At 40.3% G+C, this 15,999-nt stretch overlaps 1 protein-coding gene across 5 annotated transcripts in view; it reads right to left on the bottom strand.

Annotated features, from left to right (window-relative positions):
* The window catches only part of palm2akap2 (PALM2 and AKAP2 fusion), a 96,061-nt gene extending 80,903 nt beyond the window's left edge, over positions 1-15,158 (bottom strand). For 3 of the 5 annotated variants that reach the window (XM_085279196.1, XM_085279197.1, XM_085279199.1), the window contains exons 1-2: positions 6,185-6,202; positions 2,371-2,422 (exon numbers count right to left, since the gene is read on the bottom strand). In XM_085279196.1, the coding sequence (XP_085135322.1) occupies positions 2,371-2,421 (51 nt within the window). In that variant the 5' untranslated portion in view covers position 2,422; positions 6,185-6,202. Of the gene's footprint in view, positions 1-2,370; positions 2,423-6,184; positions 6,203-14,680 lie in introns of those variants that run through there. The other 2 variants (XM_085279198.1, XM_085279200.1) reach the window with 2 other exon arrangements.
* Between the last annotated feature and the right edge of the window lie 841 nt (positions 15,159-15,999).

The following is a 15,999-nucleotide window of genomic DNA, read 5'->3' as shown; positions in this document are numbered from 1 at the left end:
TACATGCCAAGAAGACCAAAGTGCTCCTAGAATACCTAAAGGAAGATGTGAATCATCTAATGAATTCAGACATCTTTCACATCCATTAGCGCCATGCGTTATTAATGAATCTCTACAGTAAATTAATTCTTTAATAACAGATGTCTGCTACCTGATTGTGACTTTTTATGCAGTTTAAATGGATGGTAGTGGCCTCAAACTTGAAGTCAGTACCATGTGATAAAGCAATGAAAATGACACTGTGCACGGCTCATACACAGAAAAGACTGTTCCGATTTTCTGAGGAAGCCTTCCATTTGTCTTAAGATCTGCTAAAGTATTGATGAGGATGGACGCTGATGGTGATGACAATGAGTATCAATTATTGATGAAATCATTAGCATGTCAGCTGCAGACCGCAGACGACGAGTGCGTATATATGTGTGCACGACATACTGCTCTGCAAGGGTTTATTCATGCTTATCCAGAGAGCCAGTCAGACAGAAATCACCTCTCTATATCTTTGCGGAAGACAAACAATGCTTGCTAAAATTCCTACCACATGACTAAACACTTGCACTCGAATGAGTCAGAAGAGGTTTTTATAACTTTGTCCAGCTCCTGTATTTACTCTTAACCTCCGCTGCTTGGCTAAGTCTTCGGCTTACAGAGTGCTCAGTACTATTAGTGTAATAGTAGCCCTTCTCTATTTAAGTGGCTGGTTGGGGCTGAAAGCTATTAGCACTATTATTGTCTTTGATATAGTGTATACACACTTAGCTGAAACAAGACAAATGTTCATTTAGATGAGACAAAGAGGCCCAAGTGGTTTAATTGTATTCAGCGGCTGCCCATTACTATATGTCAAAGCTCTTGGCTTTACAGTGGGATCTCCAGTGCTACCTGTTAAACTACAGTATCAGTAAGAGTCAGAATATTCTGCAGTTTTTCATGGCCTCATTCAAGAAACCAAAACTCATTTGTGCTATTTATTAACTGATTTTTCAGCACTTTAGTTTTAAATGTTCAAGGATTATGCAAGAAACAGAGTCTTTTGCTTCTGCTTGTTTGAGAACTTTCCACTCTCTTTCTAAAAGTCCTGCATTGGTGTAAGTGCATGTTGCCTGGTATGGCTGCCATGTTTAAACATGGCCAAAATAGTTTCTCCATCTGCTGCTGCTGTGCCCCCACCCCAACCACCGCACATACACTTGTGTATAAATGCGTGTGTGTGTTCCTGTGCCTCTGAGCGTCTTAAGTGTGCGTGGTATGCTGTGGTTCCTAGCTGGCGCCAAATTTAGTCCCAGGCAGTGAGCCTCGGTATAACTGTTGCTCTAAAGTCCCATCATCCCCGAGCCAAACGCTTCCACAGATGCCTTTCTGATGGTAAAACACAACGGCAACTATCAAAACTTATTCTAGACTACCGAACAACTGGGAAGCTAGTATACCTCAAAACCTGACTAAAAAGCTGATTCTCCTCCAAGTTGTGGAGATGTGGATGTCAATGACAGCTGACAGGAACCACAAGACAAACAAAGCAGTGTTGTAAGACAGACAGCTAGTAGGGGAATACTGCACATTACAACTAGTGCAACAAAAATCGCTTTGTTTTATTTGATTAAAATGGGTGTAGGAGGCTGTGATGTCATGCAGCAGGGCTTCCAACATGTTAAGCATATTCATATGTATCTCCTTGTTGCAAGATTTCTGTCAGAAAAGATCACTAGCAGTGCCCAATTTATTTTTTCTTCATTAAAACTTCACTATAAGGAAACAGTAATGACTACATATCAGAATATGTAGGCAAACGATTATCTGCGCAGACATGTACAGATTCAGTTTGATCATGAAAGCCAACTTCTTTTAAGTTTGATTCTTATGACATTAATTTTCCTAAACATTAGATAAGATAACCTCTAGTCCATGTTTGGGTTTCATCCTTGGATCACTGTGACTTTCTGTCTTTGGTTTTATGTCATTTAACTTTATAAGTCAAAGTTCAGTACACTTTGGCTGGAAGCAATGACAGACAGAAAAGTGGATACCAGTTCTTGCCCCGAGTATGTGTTTCAGTGACACTAAAAAGTAAATGGCAATAATACACTTAGGGGGAATGGCAGGCTATAAGAGCAGAAAGGACTGGAAAACTTTTCTGGAAGCCAGAGGTGTGAGACAGCCATGTGAAATTTTATACTGTGAATGAAAGAAAGCGATAACGCTGAGGTGAAACATTATTTCTGACGGACACCGCAGACCTCACAGACAGAAGGTCAAAGACACGTAGAGAGAGAGAGAGAGAGAGAGAGAGAGAGAGAGAGAGAGAGAGAGAGAGAGAGAGAGAGAAGAGCCGAGCAAAGAAAAAAAACCTGTTTAAACAGAGTGACTTACCGCCAAGGCCTGCAGCCTCTCTTTGTGGAGTTGAGCCTCCTCACACGACATCCTGAGGGGGAAGCAGGGGAAAGGGGGATGAGAGGAGAACAAGAGGTGAGATCGGGGAAGAAGGAGAGCTGCAGTCCCTCAGTGAGAGGTAGGAAGAGAGGTGGAAAGTAGAGGAGAGAGAGGGAGACAGGGAGAGGAGGAGGAGTATCCAGATGAAGTCTTTCCTCGGCAATAATCCAACCAGAGAGAGGAGACAACGGGAGAAGAGGCTTGCGCTGAGAGGAAGCAAAGATCTCTCACTCACTGGCCATGTGCCCTCACACTCAGCCCACTGCTTGCATTTGCTGTCTCTCGCTCTCTGTCTATCACCCACTCTTTCTTTTGCGCTCTCTGTCTCTCCTCCCATTTGTCCCCTCCCTCCCTCCCTCCCTCTCTTCTTTAGGCATGAGCCATGTGTGATTAAACAGCTGGGAGGAGCAGCTGAGAGAAGGATGGTGAAGGAAAGGGAGAGAGAACTAGCAGTATGGAGGTCGAGCTGTGTGAGAAAAAAGGAGGGAGAAAAAGGAATGAGGTAGAGAAAAAAAAACAGTGAAATCAAAATTGCAGAAGTAAGGAAAACAGAAGGAAAAGAGTAATTTGTCAAATTTGAAAGATGAACTCCCCGAAGGCGCTCAAGAATAGACAAGACAAGAAAACAAAAGGAAAACTATAGGACTGTTTTTCCCCCTTTTTTCAGCAGTTTTCCTTTCTCCTTATCCTAAAGGTGACTTGGATGTAAGCCGTCTTATTATTGAGATCAGTCAACAAAGTGATACCTCCTGCCATAATCACTGATCACTTCTTAGGAGCAGGAGATAAACATACAGATAAGGAAATCACTGTTTAGGGGGATTAAAGCATTAAAACCTAGCCTTTTATTTCAGATTACCTGTAAATAATTTTACTTATTACTTTTGACTTTTTGACCAATCTAATTTTATCAAAAACATCTGCACAATGGTGCCATAGAAGCTAATCAGTTTAGTTATTGTGGTTTTTCATTTCCTTTGACTCACGACTTGAGTCAAAGCTTCCTTGGAACACTTGCAGGATGCTTTGGTTACGTCTAAACTCTGAGCTCAGAAAACTGTGTGTTAATCCACTGACAAGTAACAATCCTTACTCATATCCTCAGTCCTTTTCTTTGTCCACTTCTAAGCTCAGGTTCTCTTCCACTTCTCTTAACATATGGTGTACCACAAGGTTCTTTATTAGGGCCTATATTGATTCGGATATTTCTGTTATATATGTTTAAAACCTCAGTTTTTTTTTCTTGCTTTTATCATTTAAGAAATATGGTCAAGTTGAGTTCCATAGTGTCAAGATCTGAATTAAAATGATTGTAATTCCTTGGAACATTTGCTGAGGAACACTGACTAAGCTTTGTATGTACTCACTCACTGTTACTAATTCAGTTGCAGTGAAGAGTGCCTATGAACTTCAGAGTCCATTTAAAGATTCTGGTTTTGACTTTTATACCTCTGCGTGGATAAACTAATGTATACATGAGTGAATTTATACATCTTGTAATAGTGGAGTAGGAGATAAAAGTGATCTTGTTGTCACCCTTTATGGACAGCACCCAGGGATATTTGATCCCCAGGGTGCACAGTTCAACAGCAAAAACTGTCCACCGATGACCAAAGCAGACATTGTTTCCATTTGCTATGGAAATATTGATCTTATTATTTAACTGAACTTGTATTTGTGTCTTTCAGAGTAAGCAATTTAACCTCCTGACACTCAAGCTATGGTTTGGGATCCAGTTTTACTTTGTACTATCTATTTGTGATTAGTTTGACCTGGTTAGTAAATGATCTAAACTTCCTCTTTGAACAGGAAATTGTTACTGCTTTAGAAATTAGTTTAATGTGTCTCTTTAAAAAAGTATGCTCTCATCAAGGTCAAGGTCAAGGTAACTTTATTTATACCCAAAGGCAAGGTAAATTTGCTTTACAGAAAAATGACAGCTTTCTCATATGGAGAAAGGTGGTTTATTTTATACCACAACAAAATAAGGTCAGTGTTGCTTCACAAAATATTACACTGCAAAATCTCCAGTGTTAAATTGACACTAGAAAGTGTCTATATGTGTCCACTCTTTTGAGTGTTAAATTAACACTTCTGACAGTGTTATATTTCTAACAGTAAGATAGTCAGTGTTAAAGATTAACAATGACTAACATTAGCAGTGGGGTTTTTTCTAACACTGAAATATTACTAGCATTTTTAGTTATTTTCCAGTGATAGAAAATCAGCACAGCTCAGTGTTAGTCATTATTAATCTTTAACACTGACTATCTTACTGTTAGAAATATAACACTGTCAGAAGTGTTAATTTAACACTCAAAAGAGTGGACACATATAGACACTTTCTAGTGTCAATTTAACACTGGAGATTTTGCAGTGTATAGTCTGCCTGACATACCGATGACGACTGATATTTTCAGTTGATATTTGCCATTTGCATCTATCAGTACTGGTATTTATAATGTCTGATAAATGAAAATGAAAATAGTGAAGAAGAGATGGGAGAAGCATCATTCAACAGTGTTATGAATGTTAAAATCTCAAAGTTTGTCTACAAGAGCGCACAACTTCCCCGCTGGCAACATATGTGTTTGGAAAATCACAAAAGGAACAGTCATCTCTCTGAGTAGAGTCAAGTAGAGCCTAAAGGAGTCAATGAATAACTACACATAAGAATTGTTAAGTAATCTTGCCTTTCATGGGTCTTTTGGTCACATATTCTTTTGGGCCAAATATTGGCAATATTTATATATAAAAATCCACCAAATCACCAAATATCTGTATTAGTCATAAAGATAACATATCATTCAGGCTCTATAAAGTATAAAACACTATTGAGAAGACTGAGGCAAAATGTGCTGAGAAGACAACATGTAATGTCTCCATATGAGGACACAGAGTCTCAGGAGGTCAAACCTTCAACCTAAATGTTGCTAATGCAGCAGCTTTTTAGCTCAGCAGATTAAAATGTTTTCTTTTGTTCTAAGCGACATATTGATAATAAATAAGTTCTGGCAGAGAAGCTCAACTTTGCTAGAGGTCCAGGTGATTGCATCTTTCATTTCAAAACAATTTTTCCACCATGTTGCGATGTCTTAAATAGATGTTTAAACAGTGGTGATTCAGTGTCAAACTGTTCACAGGGTATGGCAAATTGATGCAATTCCTTTGAAATAACAGGTCACCCATGTTCACAAACTTGCAGCTGCGAACAGGTGTTGCAATACTTCCCTGCTATTGCTTTTGCTATCGCTGGGCTCTGATGTGATGGTTACGTGAAAACATGTGTTGTATGACGTGAGTTTTAGAAGAGAAATAAAAAAGCCCAAACCTGCACAGTTCTAAATTTTAGACTACACATGGTTATCACGCTATCATCGAAGAAGCTGACTTGGCAGGTTCCATTTTCTGGCCTCTCTGGTGATCCATTTATTTTAGTGCAAATCAAAGCAACATCAACAGAAGCTGCCTACATTAGAGGATCAGACGCAGGGTGAAAAAAAAGGATCAAAAAAAGGAAGATAACTGTGTCGCTCCATGAGCTGGGTGTGGAGATGAACATCAGTGGAGCATCTTTGTTAAGATAAACTGCAAAAACACATCATTGAAAGACACACACACACAGATAAGGCAGTGGTTTTTTTAAATGGGTCACTGTTACCTGTGACCCATTTAAAAAACTCACTAGGTTCACCTGAGTTTCACATATTCTTCTTTTCACACCTCTAAGACCTTTTTAATCTTCCTGTCTTACCTTTTCTGCTCATTCTTTCTTTCCTTTGCTGCATTCCTGCTCTCTTTCTCTTTTTTGTTCTTACTCATGTTTTCTTACAGTTTTTCAACTTCTTTTCTTCCTTCCGATTCCTTTAATACCCTCTCTTCATCTTATCCTCCCTACCTTTATCACCCCCCCTCCCCCAGTGCTCTCATTCCTACTCGTATCCCACCTGTCCTTCCTTCCATCTGTTCACTTTCTCTTTCTTTTCCCTCAAATGTGCCCTTCTTCTTCATTTTCCTTTTTTCTTCATCCCTCCTTCCACAAGCAGACATCCTTATAAGGAGAAACAGCAGCAGCAGTCCGGGATAACTCTTTAGGGAATACAGAAGCATGTAACACACACACACACACACACACACACACAAGCTTGCATTCAGACACACAAGGACACAACAGCCACTGCATTACTCAAAGACAAGAATGTGGATGAAAAAAAAACTGCAGCTGTCCCTTGAGTGAGTGTGTGTAGTTTTAATATTTACACACTGAAGATACTCTGGGAAAATCAACCAGAAATGATAAATGTGTTATTATAGTGTTATTGCATAAAAAAAAGCACACAGTCGCAGATACTGTAGCCTGGTGGGATTCAGGACCGCTGACGCATTCATTTAGCTTTGCATGTCTTTTGTCACAGCGATAAAATGTTTTAGTATTTAGTTATGCTTCAGGTTTTACTTATTCAGTCTTACTGAAATATTCATAGTAACTAATGTTCAGTCATCTTTATGTACATCATCTGGTAAGAATTAACAAAAAAAGACAAAAATCACCTCACTGAATGTCTCAGAGGACAACTGTGAAGCAAATACATTGCTGGAAAGTGTCTCTTTTACGCAATAAAATTATTTTTAAATCAGATTTGTCCTGTACCTAATGCTACCTAATGATTAACTTTTGGTCACATATTCTTTTGGGCCAAATCCTTAATATATCATTCTGCTACACCTTGAAAGTCATCTTCATTAGAACGCATTGCCACATCCTTAACATAAATCATATCCCATATAACCTTGAACTATTTGGGATCTTGAAAATAAACAATTTATAACTGTAATCAGAGCTCAAGTCTGGCATGTCTGAGTGCTTTAGTTTAACCTGGATTCATACCAGTTACCTCATATTGGCTGCTCGCACTGTCATTACAAATCATTCTTCCTTACTAATAATACATCGTACTTTTCTTTCTTTTCTTGTTTTGGGCCTACTGTACTTTTAACTCTCTCCTTGTCCACCTCCCCTCCTCCTCCAGCCCCTTCATTCTGGCGTCAGACACGCTGGTTTGTCGTTGACGGAGACAACAGCATCATTGTTCTTCTGCATCGCAACGAGGACGCGATGACCTCACTGCACAGCTAGCCCAGCTCCGCCTACTCCCCCAAATCCAGCCCAGACGTAATGGCCTCCAGATGTGGAACCAGAAGCAGTGAGACCCACACACACACAGACACACACACACGCGCACAAATGTAACAACATGCAAAGTAAGAGTAGGTGGAAAAGGGAATGAGCAAATATGGACAAGGAAAGTAAGACAGAAAATTGCATCTGTGTGCAATGTTAATGGGACTTTTGCCTGCCTCTCCTGAGCTCAGTACTCCCACACTTCAGTTTTCCCCCAAATAACTAAAAAAACACATCAGCTACAGACTACAAACTATTACTTATTGTATGTGAGTTTGAGAGATTGGAAGAGAAAGAGGATGTGGAGGGAGTAAAAGCAACCCAAACAGACATATTTCTAGCTATGGTACTGCCAGACCTTGATCTCATTCATATTTTATACATCACTTAGAGAAGCCAAGCTGGGTTTGTGTGTCACACAGTCTGTCTGCCTGTCTGCATTTAAAATGCACAAATTTATGGGGTTTTCTTTCAAACTCATTTTCACCTTTTCCCCATTCATTTTGTAGTTTCAGTTATAAAGTCCTTTTTAGATGTAATGATCAGCATTTATGAAGGGCAGTTTAGGGTAGAAAAGCCTCTGAAGCATGCACTTTCGTAAGACACTGGCTTTCAGTATTTCATCACACATATTTACTTTACTACTTGCTCATCTCAACAACCAGCTGTCTGTATTTAGTCTGCCACAGTCTCATGTGAATCAGCTTCTTCAGGTTTTCTTTACCGTTGCCGTTAATTGTTAACAGCTACTTTCCACACAAAAAACCACACAAAACATAAAACCAGATCAGGGTACCTATACACCGTTTAAGGAAGCATAACCTTGTGTATTACCCACAAGCATATTAGAATAACTCACCTAGATCACACTGAATTCAAAGCTGAATACTGTATATGACATATAATCTAAAACGTTTCTAGTCAACTGCAAAGTGAGATTATAATGAAGCAAACTTCTCATTTCTATCTGAATTTACTGACAATTTACATTGAGAGAGGGGAGTGCACATGGATGTCGGTGCATGCTATTTTAGGCACTGCATGCATCCATAAAAGCTGCTATATAGCTGAGATGCAGATGGGAAGCCAGAGGTCTTGGCCTTGAAAAACTCACAACCTCAGCATGTTCTTTCGGCTCCTTCTTTTTCCGAATGTCTAGCTGTAATTTCTCATCCTCGGGCACTTTTTATTTGTAAGAGCAAATCTGTGAGTAAAACGAAAGCGTGTTAATTGTAAAAACAACTGTTTTGTGTTCAGGCTTTAGGTGATTTTTGATGCACTGGAAGGAAAAAGGCTGGATCTTTTACTATCTTTTAATCTTTTAATGATCTTTTAATATATTACTGTTTATATATAAGTTAGGAGGTAAATTTATTTATATAGTGCCTCTACAGACAAGGTACTGAAACCACCTGAGACCAGACATAAACAAAGTAAAATGCAACACAAATGATAATTTAAAAGATGAGTCTTTGGTGGCTCACAGATCATAGACTCGAGGGCAAATTATAGATTGAAGGGGCACAACTGAGGTTTTAGTCTGGATTTTGGGATGGATAACAGGCCCTGATCAGAAAACCTGAGAGTCCTGCTGAGGGCATATGGCTGTAAAAGGTCACTAATATACTGTAGGTAGGTGATTCACCATGCAGAACCCTGAAGGGACGAAAACCAGAACTTTAAATTCAATTCTGAATTGAATAGTGAGCCAGCACAGAGAGATCAACAGGAGTGTAACGTGGGAGCGCTTGGAGGATCTAGTCAAGAGCCTTGCAGCAGAGTTTTATACAATCTGCAGATGATCCATGGAGGTTTTATTGATTCGGGTGAAGATTCAGTTACAACAATCGTGCCGAGGAGAAATAAAAGCGTGAATAAAAATCTCAGATTTTGATGTAATAGGAGCAATTTACTGATGTCTCTCAACTGATAAAAACAGGATCCAACCAGAGTTCTGACCTGCAAATCCAAGTGACAGTTTATCTAACTGCTGATTTAATGTGGGGAGAGCCGACATCCAGGACTATACGCAGAACAGACGATATTTTTAGAATTAAGAACTTTAGTTTAGGTTTAGTTCTAGGTTTAAAAGTGATGTAAAGGACAGTGTCATAAAATGAACCATTAAATAAAAGCATTTAACAAATCTGATGTAAAGAAGCAATTACAAGAGAAATAAAACAGGTCACAGAAAGCAGCTCTCCAGAGCTACAGTGTGAGAGGGGGACTAATGATGACTGCAACAGATATACCCACCCAGTGCCTCAGTCTCATGATTAACACATGCTGATTAATAGTGTCAAAGGAGTCAGACCACTAGATTTGCTTGTATCCCTGCACATCAACAAGACATTTGAGACTCTGAGGAGAGCAGATTCAGTAGAGTGGGCTCAACTGAATGAATGGGCTCTAAAATGTTTTCCTTTCACCTTTTATTTCACTTGTGAAACTATTATTTTCAATTTCTTATATAACTCATTATCTTTAAATCATTCACACAGACCTTTTGGCAGAAACTCATTAGTATCTCATCTGCTGATTATTTCTAATGATCTGATTGTTTCATTTCATTGTACAGTCTGCATCAATAAACTGTCCTAATATAAACATGCTTCCAATGCATTTTAAGTGGCAATCAAAACACTGAACAGTAGGACAAATGACTGTTTAAATATTAGTGTTTCTTTATCTTGATGTGCTTCCAGTAAATATAAATCAGTTTATACCATCCATATTTATACGCCTTCCCTTTAAGACTTGCTTGTATATGCAATAAAAAGCAGCAGAGAGTGGGCCATCTGCCACTGTGGCGTCTGCAATGTACATGACCACAACTACTACCTCGTCTTTCTGCTGAATCAGTGGACAACCCAGGGAGAGCACAGGGTACACGGTGATTAAACTGAGCCCACAGCGCAGAGGAAAGCACAGATAGGGTGTGATAAACTGGCTGAATCACAACAGCACTGCCTCATTTTTCCAATTATAACATTAACTATTGATGCAGCAGCAAAGCATGTCTGCTTAATGCCTCGCTGCACCTTCTTGGCCTTTCCTGATCATGGGTGTGGCTATGAAGGAGGAAAGGGGAAAAAAAGACAGTGGAAACTGTCAGTCAAAGTGTCTGACGATTGCAGATTGAGGCTCTAAGCCTGTAGTTAGCTGCAGTAAGTCAAGTTGGATGCCACTCAAACCAAATCACTGATCACTCATTTGCTTTTCTGATAGTTCTGGAGGGTTTTTTTTTCCAACATAGAAAACAAACCCTGCACAAGGACACATCATAGCCAGAATAAACGGATATTGAAAAGGCAATCTGATGAACTGATGAACTCACATCTTCTAACATCTATCATTACTAACAGAAACAAAACCACATTTGAGATCACATTACATGTGAGACCACAGACTGACCGCTAACCACGCCGATATATTGTAATTTAATCTCAACTGACCATCCATTATCTCTTTTGTTTTTTTACATTTTTAGTATGATGAGCATCTTAAGCTTCTCATAGTTCAAGGTGAAGGTTCAGCAGTGTTGTAAGGAAGAAAAAGATGCAAGTTAATATGTTTTAATGCCATGATTCATACAATACTGAGACATCTGCGCCACACACCAAGCAAAATTAACAGTGAGGCAGTCAAAGCAGCACAGAGTGAATGAATTATAAAAAAAATATACCATCTTTAGAGTTGTTAAATTGCTGTTTAAATGATGGTACTGACGTATCAATCACAGAGCAGGCCCCCCTAAAGCACCTGCCTTATCCTCCTTTCTGACCTTAATGGGGACCATGACTTACAAAATATTACATTTAATAGGAAAGTATTTGAGGTCACAGAGTAAGGGAACTGAGGGCCATTCTCCCATGGACTTCTACACAATTACACATCAGTTTTCCTTTAGAAGCTATGCCCATCTATGCCAAGGATTTGAGAACTCTATGCTCGGGGAAATTTGTTTGAGAGGCCACAGCTACAGCAGAAGTATATTACAATGGGAGCTATAGTGTGAGCTAGTTTAGGTATATAATCACCTGTTCTCCTTTATTGGCAGGGAGTTTAATTTTAAATAAACAAGTGTCTGCTTTCTGGATATGGATACCAAATATTAGTCATGTTTTAACAACTTCAGACTGTCTGTGTTTGTCTGATGTTCCAGTCAAGAATCTGGACAGTTTGCTGACTATATTCATGATTTCATGATTGCAAACTACTTTCTTTCCTCCTAATTGTTATTCCCTGAACTGTAATATAAACATCCACCAACACCAAATCTGCAAACACACTGCAAACCACCCATGATATTATTTTCTCTTAAAGCAACAGGCTCGCTTTACAAAGAACATTACAAAACTGTAGCTGTCTTCTCAACTCATATACAGTGGGGCAAAAAAGTATTTAGTCAGCCACCGATTGTGCAAGTTCCCCCACCTAAAATGATGACAGAGGTCAGTAATTTGCACCAGAGGTACACTTCAACTGTGAGAGACAGAATGTGAAAAAAAAATCCATGAATCCACATGGTAGGATTTGTAAAGAATTTATTCGTAAATCAGGGTGGAAAATAAGTATTTGGTCAATAACAAAAATACAACTCAATACTTTGTAACATAACCTTTGTTGGCAATAACAGAGGTCAAACGTTTACTATAGGTCTTTACCAGGTTTGCACACACAGTAGCTGGTATTTTGGCCCATTCCTCCATGCAGATCTTCTCGAGAGCAGTGATGTTTTGGGGCTGTCGCCGAGCAACACGGACTTTCAACTCCCGCCACAGATTTTCTATGGGGTTGAGGTCTGGAGACTGGCTAGGCCACTCCAGGACTTTCAAATGCTTCTTACGGAGCCACTCCTTTGTTGCCCGGGCGGTGTGTTTTGGATCATTGTCATGTTGGAAGACCCAGCCTTGTTTCATCTTCAAAGTTCTCACTGATGGAAGGAGGTTTTGGCTCAAAATCTCACGATACATGGCCCCATTCATTCTGTCCTTAACACGGATCAGTCGTCCTGTCCCCTTGGCAGAAAAACAGCCCCATAGCATGATGTTTCCACCCCCATGCTTCACAGTAGGTATGGTGTTCTTGGGATGCAACTCAGTATTCTTCTTCCTCCAAACACGACGAGTTGAGTTTATACCAAAAAGTTCTACTTTGGTTTCATCTGACCACATGACATTCTCCCAATCCTCTGCTGTATCATCCATGTGCTCTCTGGCAAACTTCAGACGGGCCTGGACATGCAATGGCTTCAGCAGCGGAACACGTCTGGCACTGCGGGATTTGATTCCCTGCCGTTGTAGTGTGTTACTGATGGTGACCTTTGTTACTTTGGTCCCAGCTCTCTGCAGGTCATTCACCAGGTCCCCCCGTGTGGTTCTGGGATCTTTGCTCACCGTTCTCATGATCATTTTGACCCCACGGGATGAGATCTTGCGTGGAGCCCCAGATCGAGGGAGATTATCAGTGGTCTTGTATGTCTTCCATTTTCTGATGATTGCTCCCACAGTTGATTTTTTCACACCAAGCTGCTTGCCTATTGTAGATTCACTCTTCCCAGTCTGGTGCAGGTCTACAATACTTTTCCTGGTGTCCTTTGAAAGCTCTTTGGTCTTGGCCATGGCGGAGTTTGGAGTCTGACTGTTTGAGGCTGTGGACAGGTGTCTTTTACACAGATGATGAGTTCAAACAGGTGACATTCATACAGGTAACGAGTGGGGGACAGAAAAGCTTCTTACAGAAGACGTTACAGGTCTGTGAGAGCCAGAGATTTTCCTTGTTTGAGGTGACCAAATACTTATTTTCCACCCTGATTTACGAATAAATTCCTTACAAATCCTACCATGTGGATTCATGGATTTTTTTTTCACATTCTGTCTCTCACAGTTGAAGTGTACCTCTGGTGCAAATTACTGACCTCTGTCATCATTTTAAGTGGGGGAACTTGCACAATCGGTGGCTGACTAAATACTTTTTTGCCCCACTGTAAGATAATTTCCTGATATAAAGGGTTTTGTTTGGAACAGCATTCCTCGTTACAAAAGACTCTTTTATCTTTAAATATGTAAGAATAATCGAAATGTTCTTTCTTAGAACGAGCAAGGCATTGTACAACAGAGATCGTTTTTAATCCCAAACACAATTCTCAACACATATTTCCTCATTTTTCTTGGCTGTGTGGTTTCATGACTACTTGCTTCATTTTAGGCTGACTTTCATGCTGTGTCTAGAAAATAACTGGCAGTTAAATTTCACCAAGTGGCTTTTTAAAATTTCATTCTCTTTCTGCTTTTGCACTGGTTTATTTCTCATGAGTTAAAAAAAAAAAGCTATACAAATGAACACACGCACACACAGACGCACAAAAATTACACACAGGAAGCAGGGGTCTGCAGCATGGCGGACTCTGCTGACACAGAAAAGCTGGACCAAGCCTGCAGCCTCCACATTGACAATGCTACAACTTAACACACTGCACACGCACATACTCTCCCTCTCTCTCTCTCTCTCTCTCTCTACACACACATATACATTTTATATATATATATATATATATATATATATATATATATATATATATATATATATATATATATATATATATATATATATATATATATATATATATATATATATATATATATATATATATATATCATGCATCCCAGACCAGGAAGGGGATGGAGGAAAATGAGCAAAAAGGAGTGCAAAGCTGATTTTCTACAGAGACAGGCTGAAGACACAAAGCAAAGACAGCAACACAGAGAGGAAAACAGAGCGTAGCATTAAATGGCTGATGTGCTTTAAGGTGAGATATCTGTGGTGGGAGTGCGAGGGCAAGTGAAGAAAAGAGAGGCAGAGTGAGATGAAGAGAGGGAGGAGTGTACACGGTGTGCCGCGTGTCTCCTCTCCAGTCATGACTGAGCAGCAGCCTCACCATGACGGAGCTCCCGTTCCCATGACAACCCTGGCTGTCAGATGGAGGGAAGAGCAGAGGAGGGATGCGGGTGAGGAAGGGAGCGATGGACGGAGATAGAAACATAAAGATGAACGTGGTTTACTTACGGGGCGTTTGCCGTGCCGTTCCGCTGCAAAGGTGTGTCTGACATGGCTGCAACACCTGCTTCTTGCGCTCCCTTTTCCTCTCTCTCCTTCCTCGTCCTCTTCTCCCACTCCTGTCCTCTAGTGTCCTTTTGACAGAGTTATGTCCTCCTCCTCCTCACCTCCTCGTCCTCCTCCCTCTTTGCCTCTGTATCTTCTCCACCTCCTCCTCTCCTCCTCCTCTTCCTCCTCCTTCTTTCCTTCTGCCTTTTCGGTGTGTGTTCTCTATACGCCAGGATGTGTCAGAGCAGCTGCTGCCGCCGCTCCTGCATCACCCCGCTCTGCTAGCAGGAGGCAACGGGTGCAAGCATGTGTGTGTATGTGTGTGAGTGAGAGAGCGAGAAGGACATATAGACAGAAAGAGCGAGAAAGAGAATTTAGTCAAAAGATATGGTTGAGGAGGGAGTGATGAAAGAAAGCATTGACTGTTGCATAGAGATATAGCCAGGGATAGGGAGGAGAGGGTGGCAAAGAGGCAGCAGAGAGAAAGAGAGAGAAACAATGGCTTTAGGGAGTTGAAGGATGATGAAAGGAGTGGCCAGCTTGTTTTCACTAACTACCTCTTGCAAACAACCTTTCCCCTCTGAGGATGACGAGGGGTTTCTTTAAAGAGACAGGTGGGATAGTAAAAGACACTGTTTGGTCAATTTAAAAAAAGATTTCAGAAATGGAAGATTTCTGAAGGGATAAGAGTGACAGGACTGCGCTGTGTTATAACACTGATTTGAACATGACAGAACACACTGTCTTACACTGACTGGCCATTTCATTAGTTACACTTAGCTAGTACCTTCAGAGCTGCTTTAATTCTTCATGGCGCTGATTTAACAAGGTGATGGAATCATTCGTCAGAGATTTTGGTCCATATTAATGTGACAGCATCACACAGTTGCTGCAGATTTGTACATCCATGATGTGAATCTCCCGTTCCATCACATTCACGGTGCTCTGTTTGATGGAGGTTTGGTGACTGTGGACAGTGAACACATTGTGATGTTCAAGAAAAGAATTTGAGATAGTTTGAGCTTTTTGACATGAAATGGAGATGGTCAGAAGCAATACTCAACTAGGCTGTGGCATTTAAAGGATGCTCAGTTGGTACTAAGGGCCTCAAAGTGTGGCAAGAAAATATCCCCCACACCATCTCACCTATATGAGCCAGGATGGGTCCAGGGCGTCATGTTGTTTACACCAAATTCTGATCCTGCCATTAGAGTGTTCATCAGACCACACAACGTTTTTCCAATCTTCTATCGCATACTTTTTGTGAGTCTGTGCAAACG

This window comes from Mchenga conophoros, linkage group LG7, assembly GCF_057382185.1.
Source record: "Mchenga conophoros isolate Kocher_MC1m ecotype Shallow Benthic linkage group LG7, M_conophoros_male_GT1.1, whole genome shotgun sequence".
NCBI classification, from domain to species: domain Eukaryota; kingdom Metazoa; phylum Chordata; class Actinopteri; order Cichliformes; family Cichlidae; genus Mchenga; species Mchenga conophoros.
This window is presented reverse-complemented; position numbering and strand designations above follow the sequence as displayed.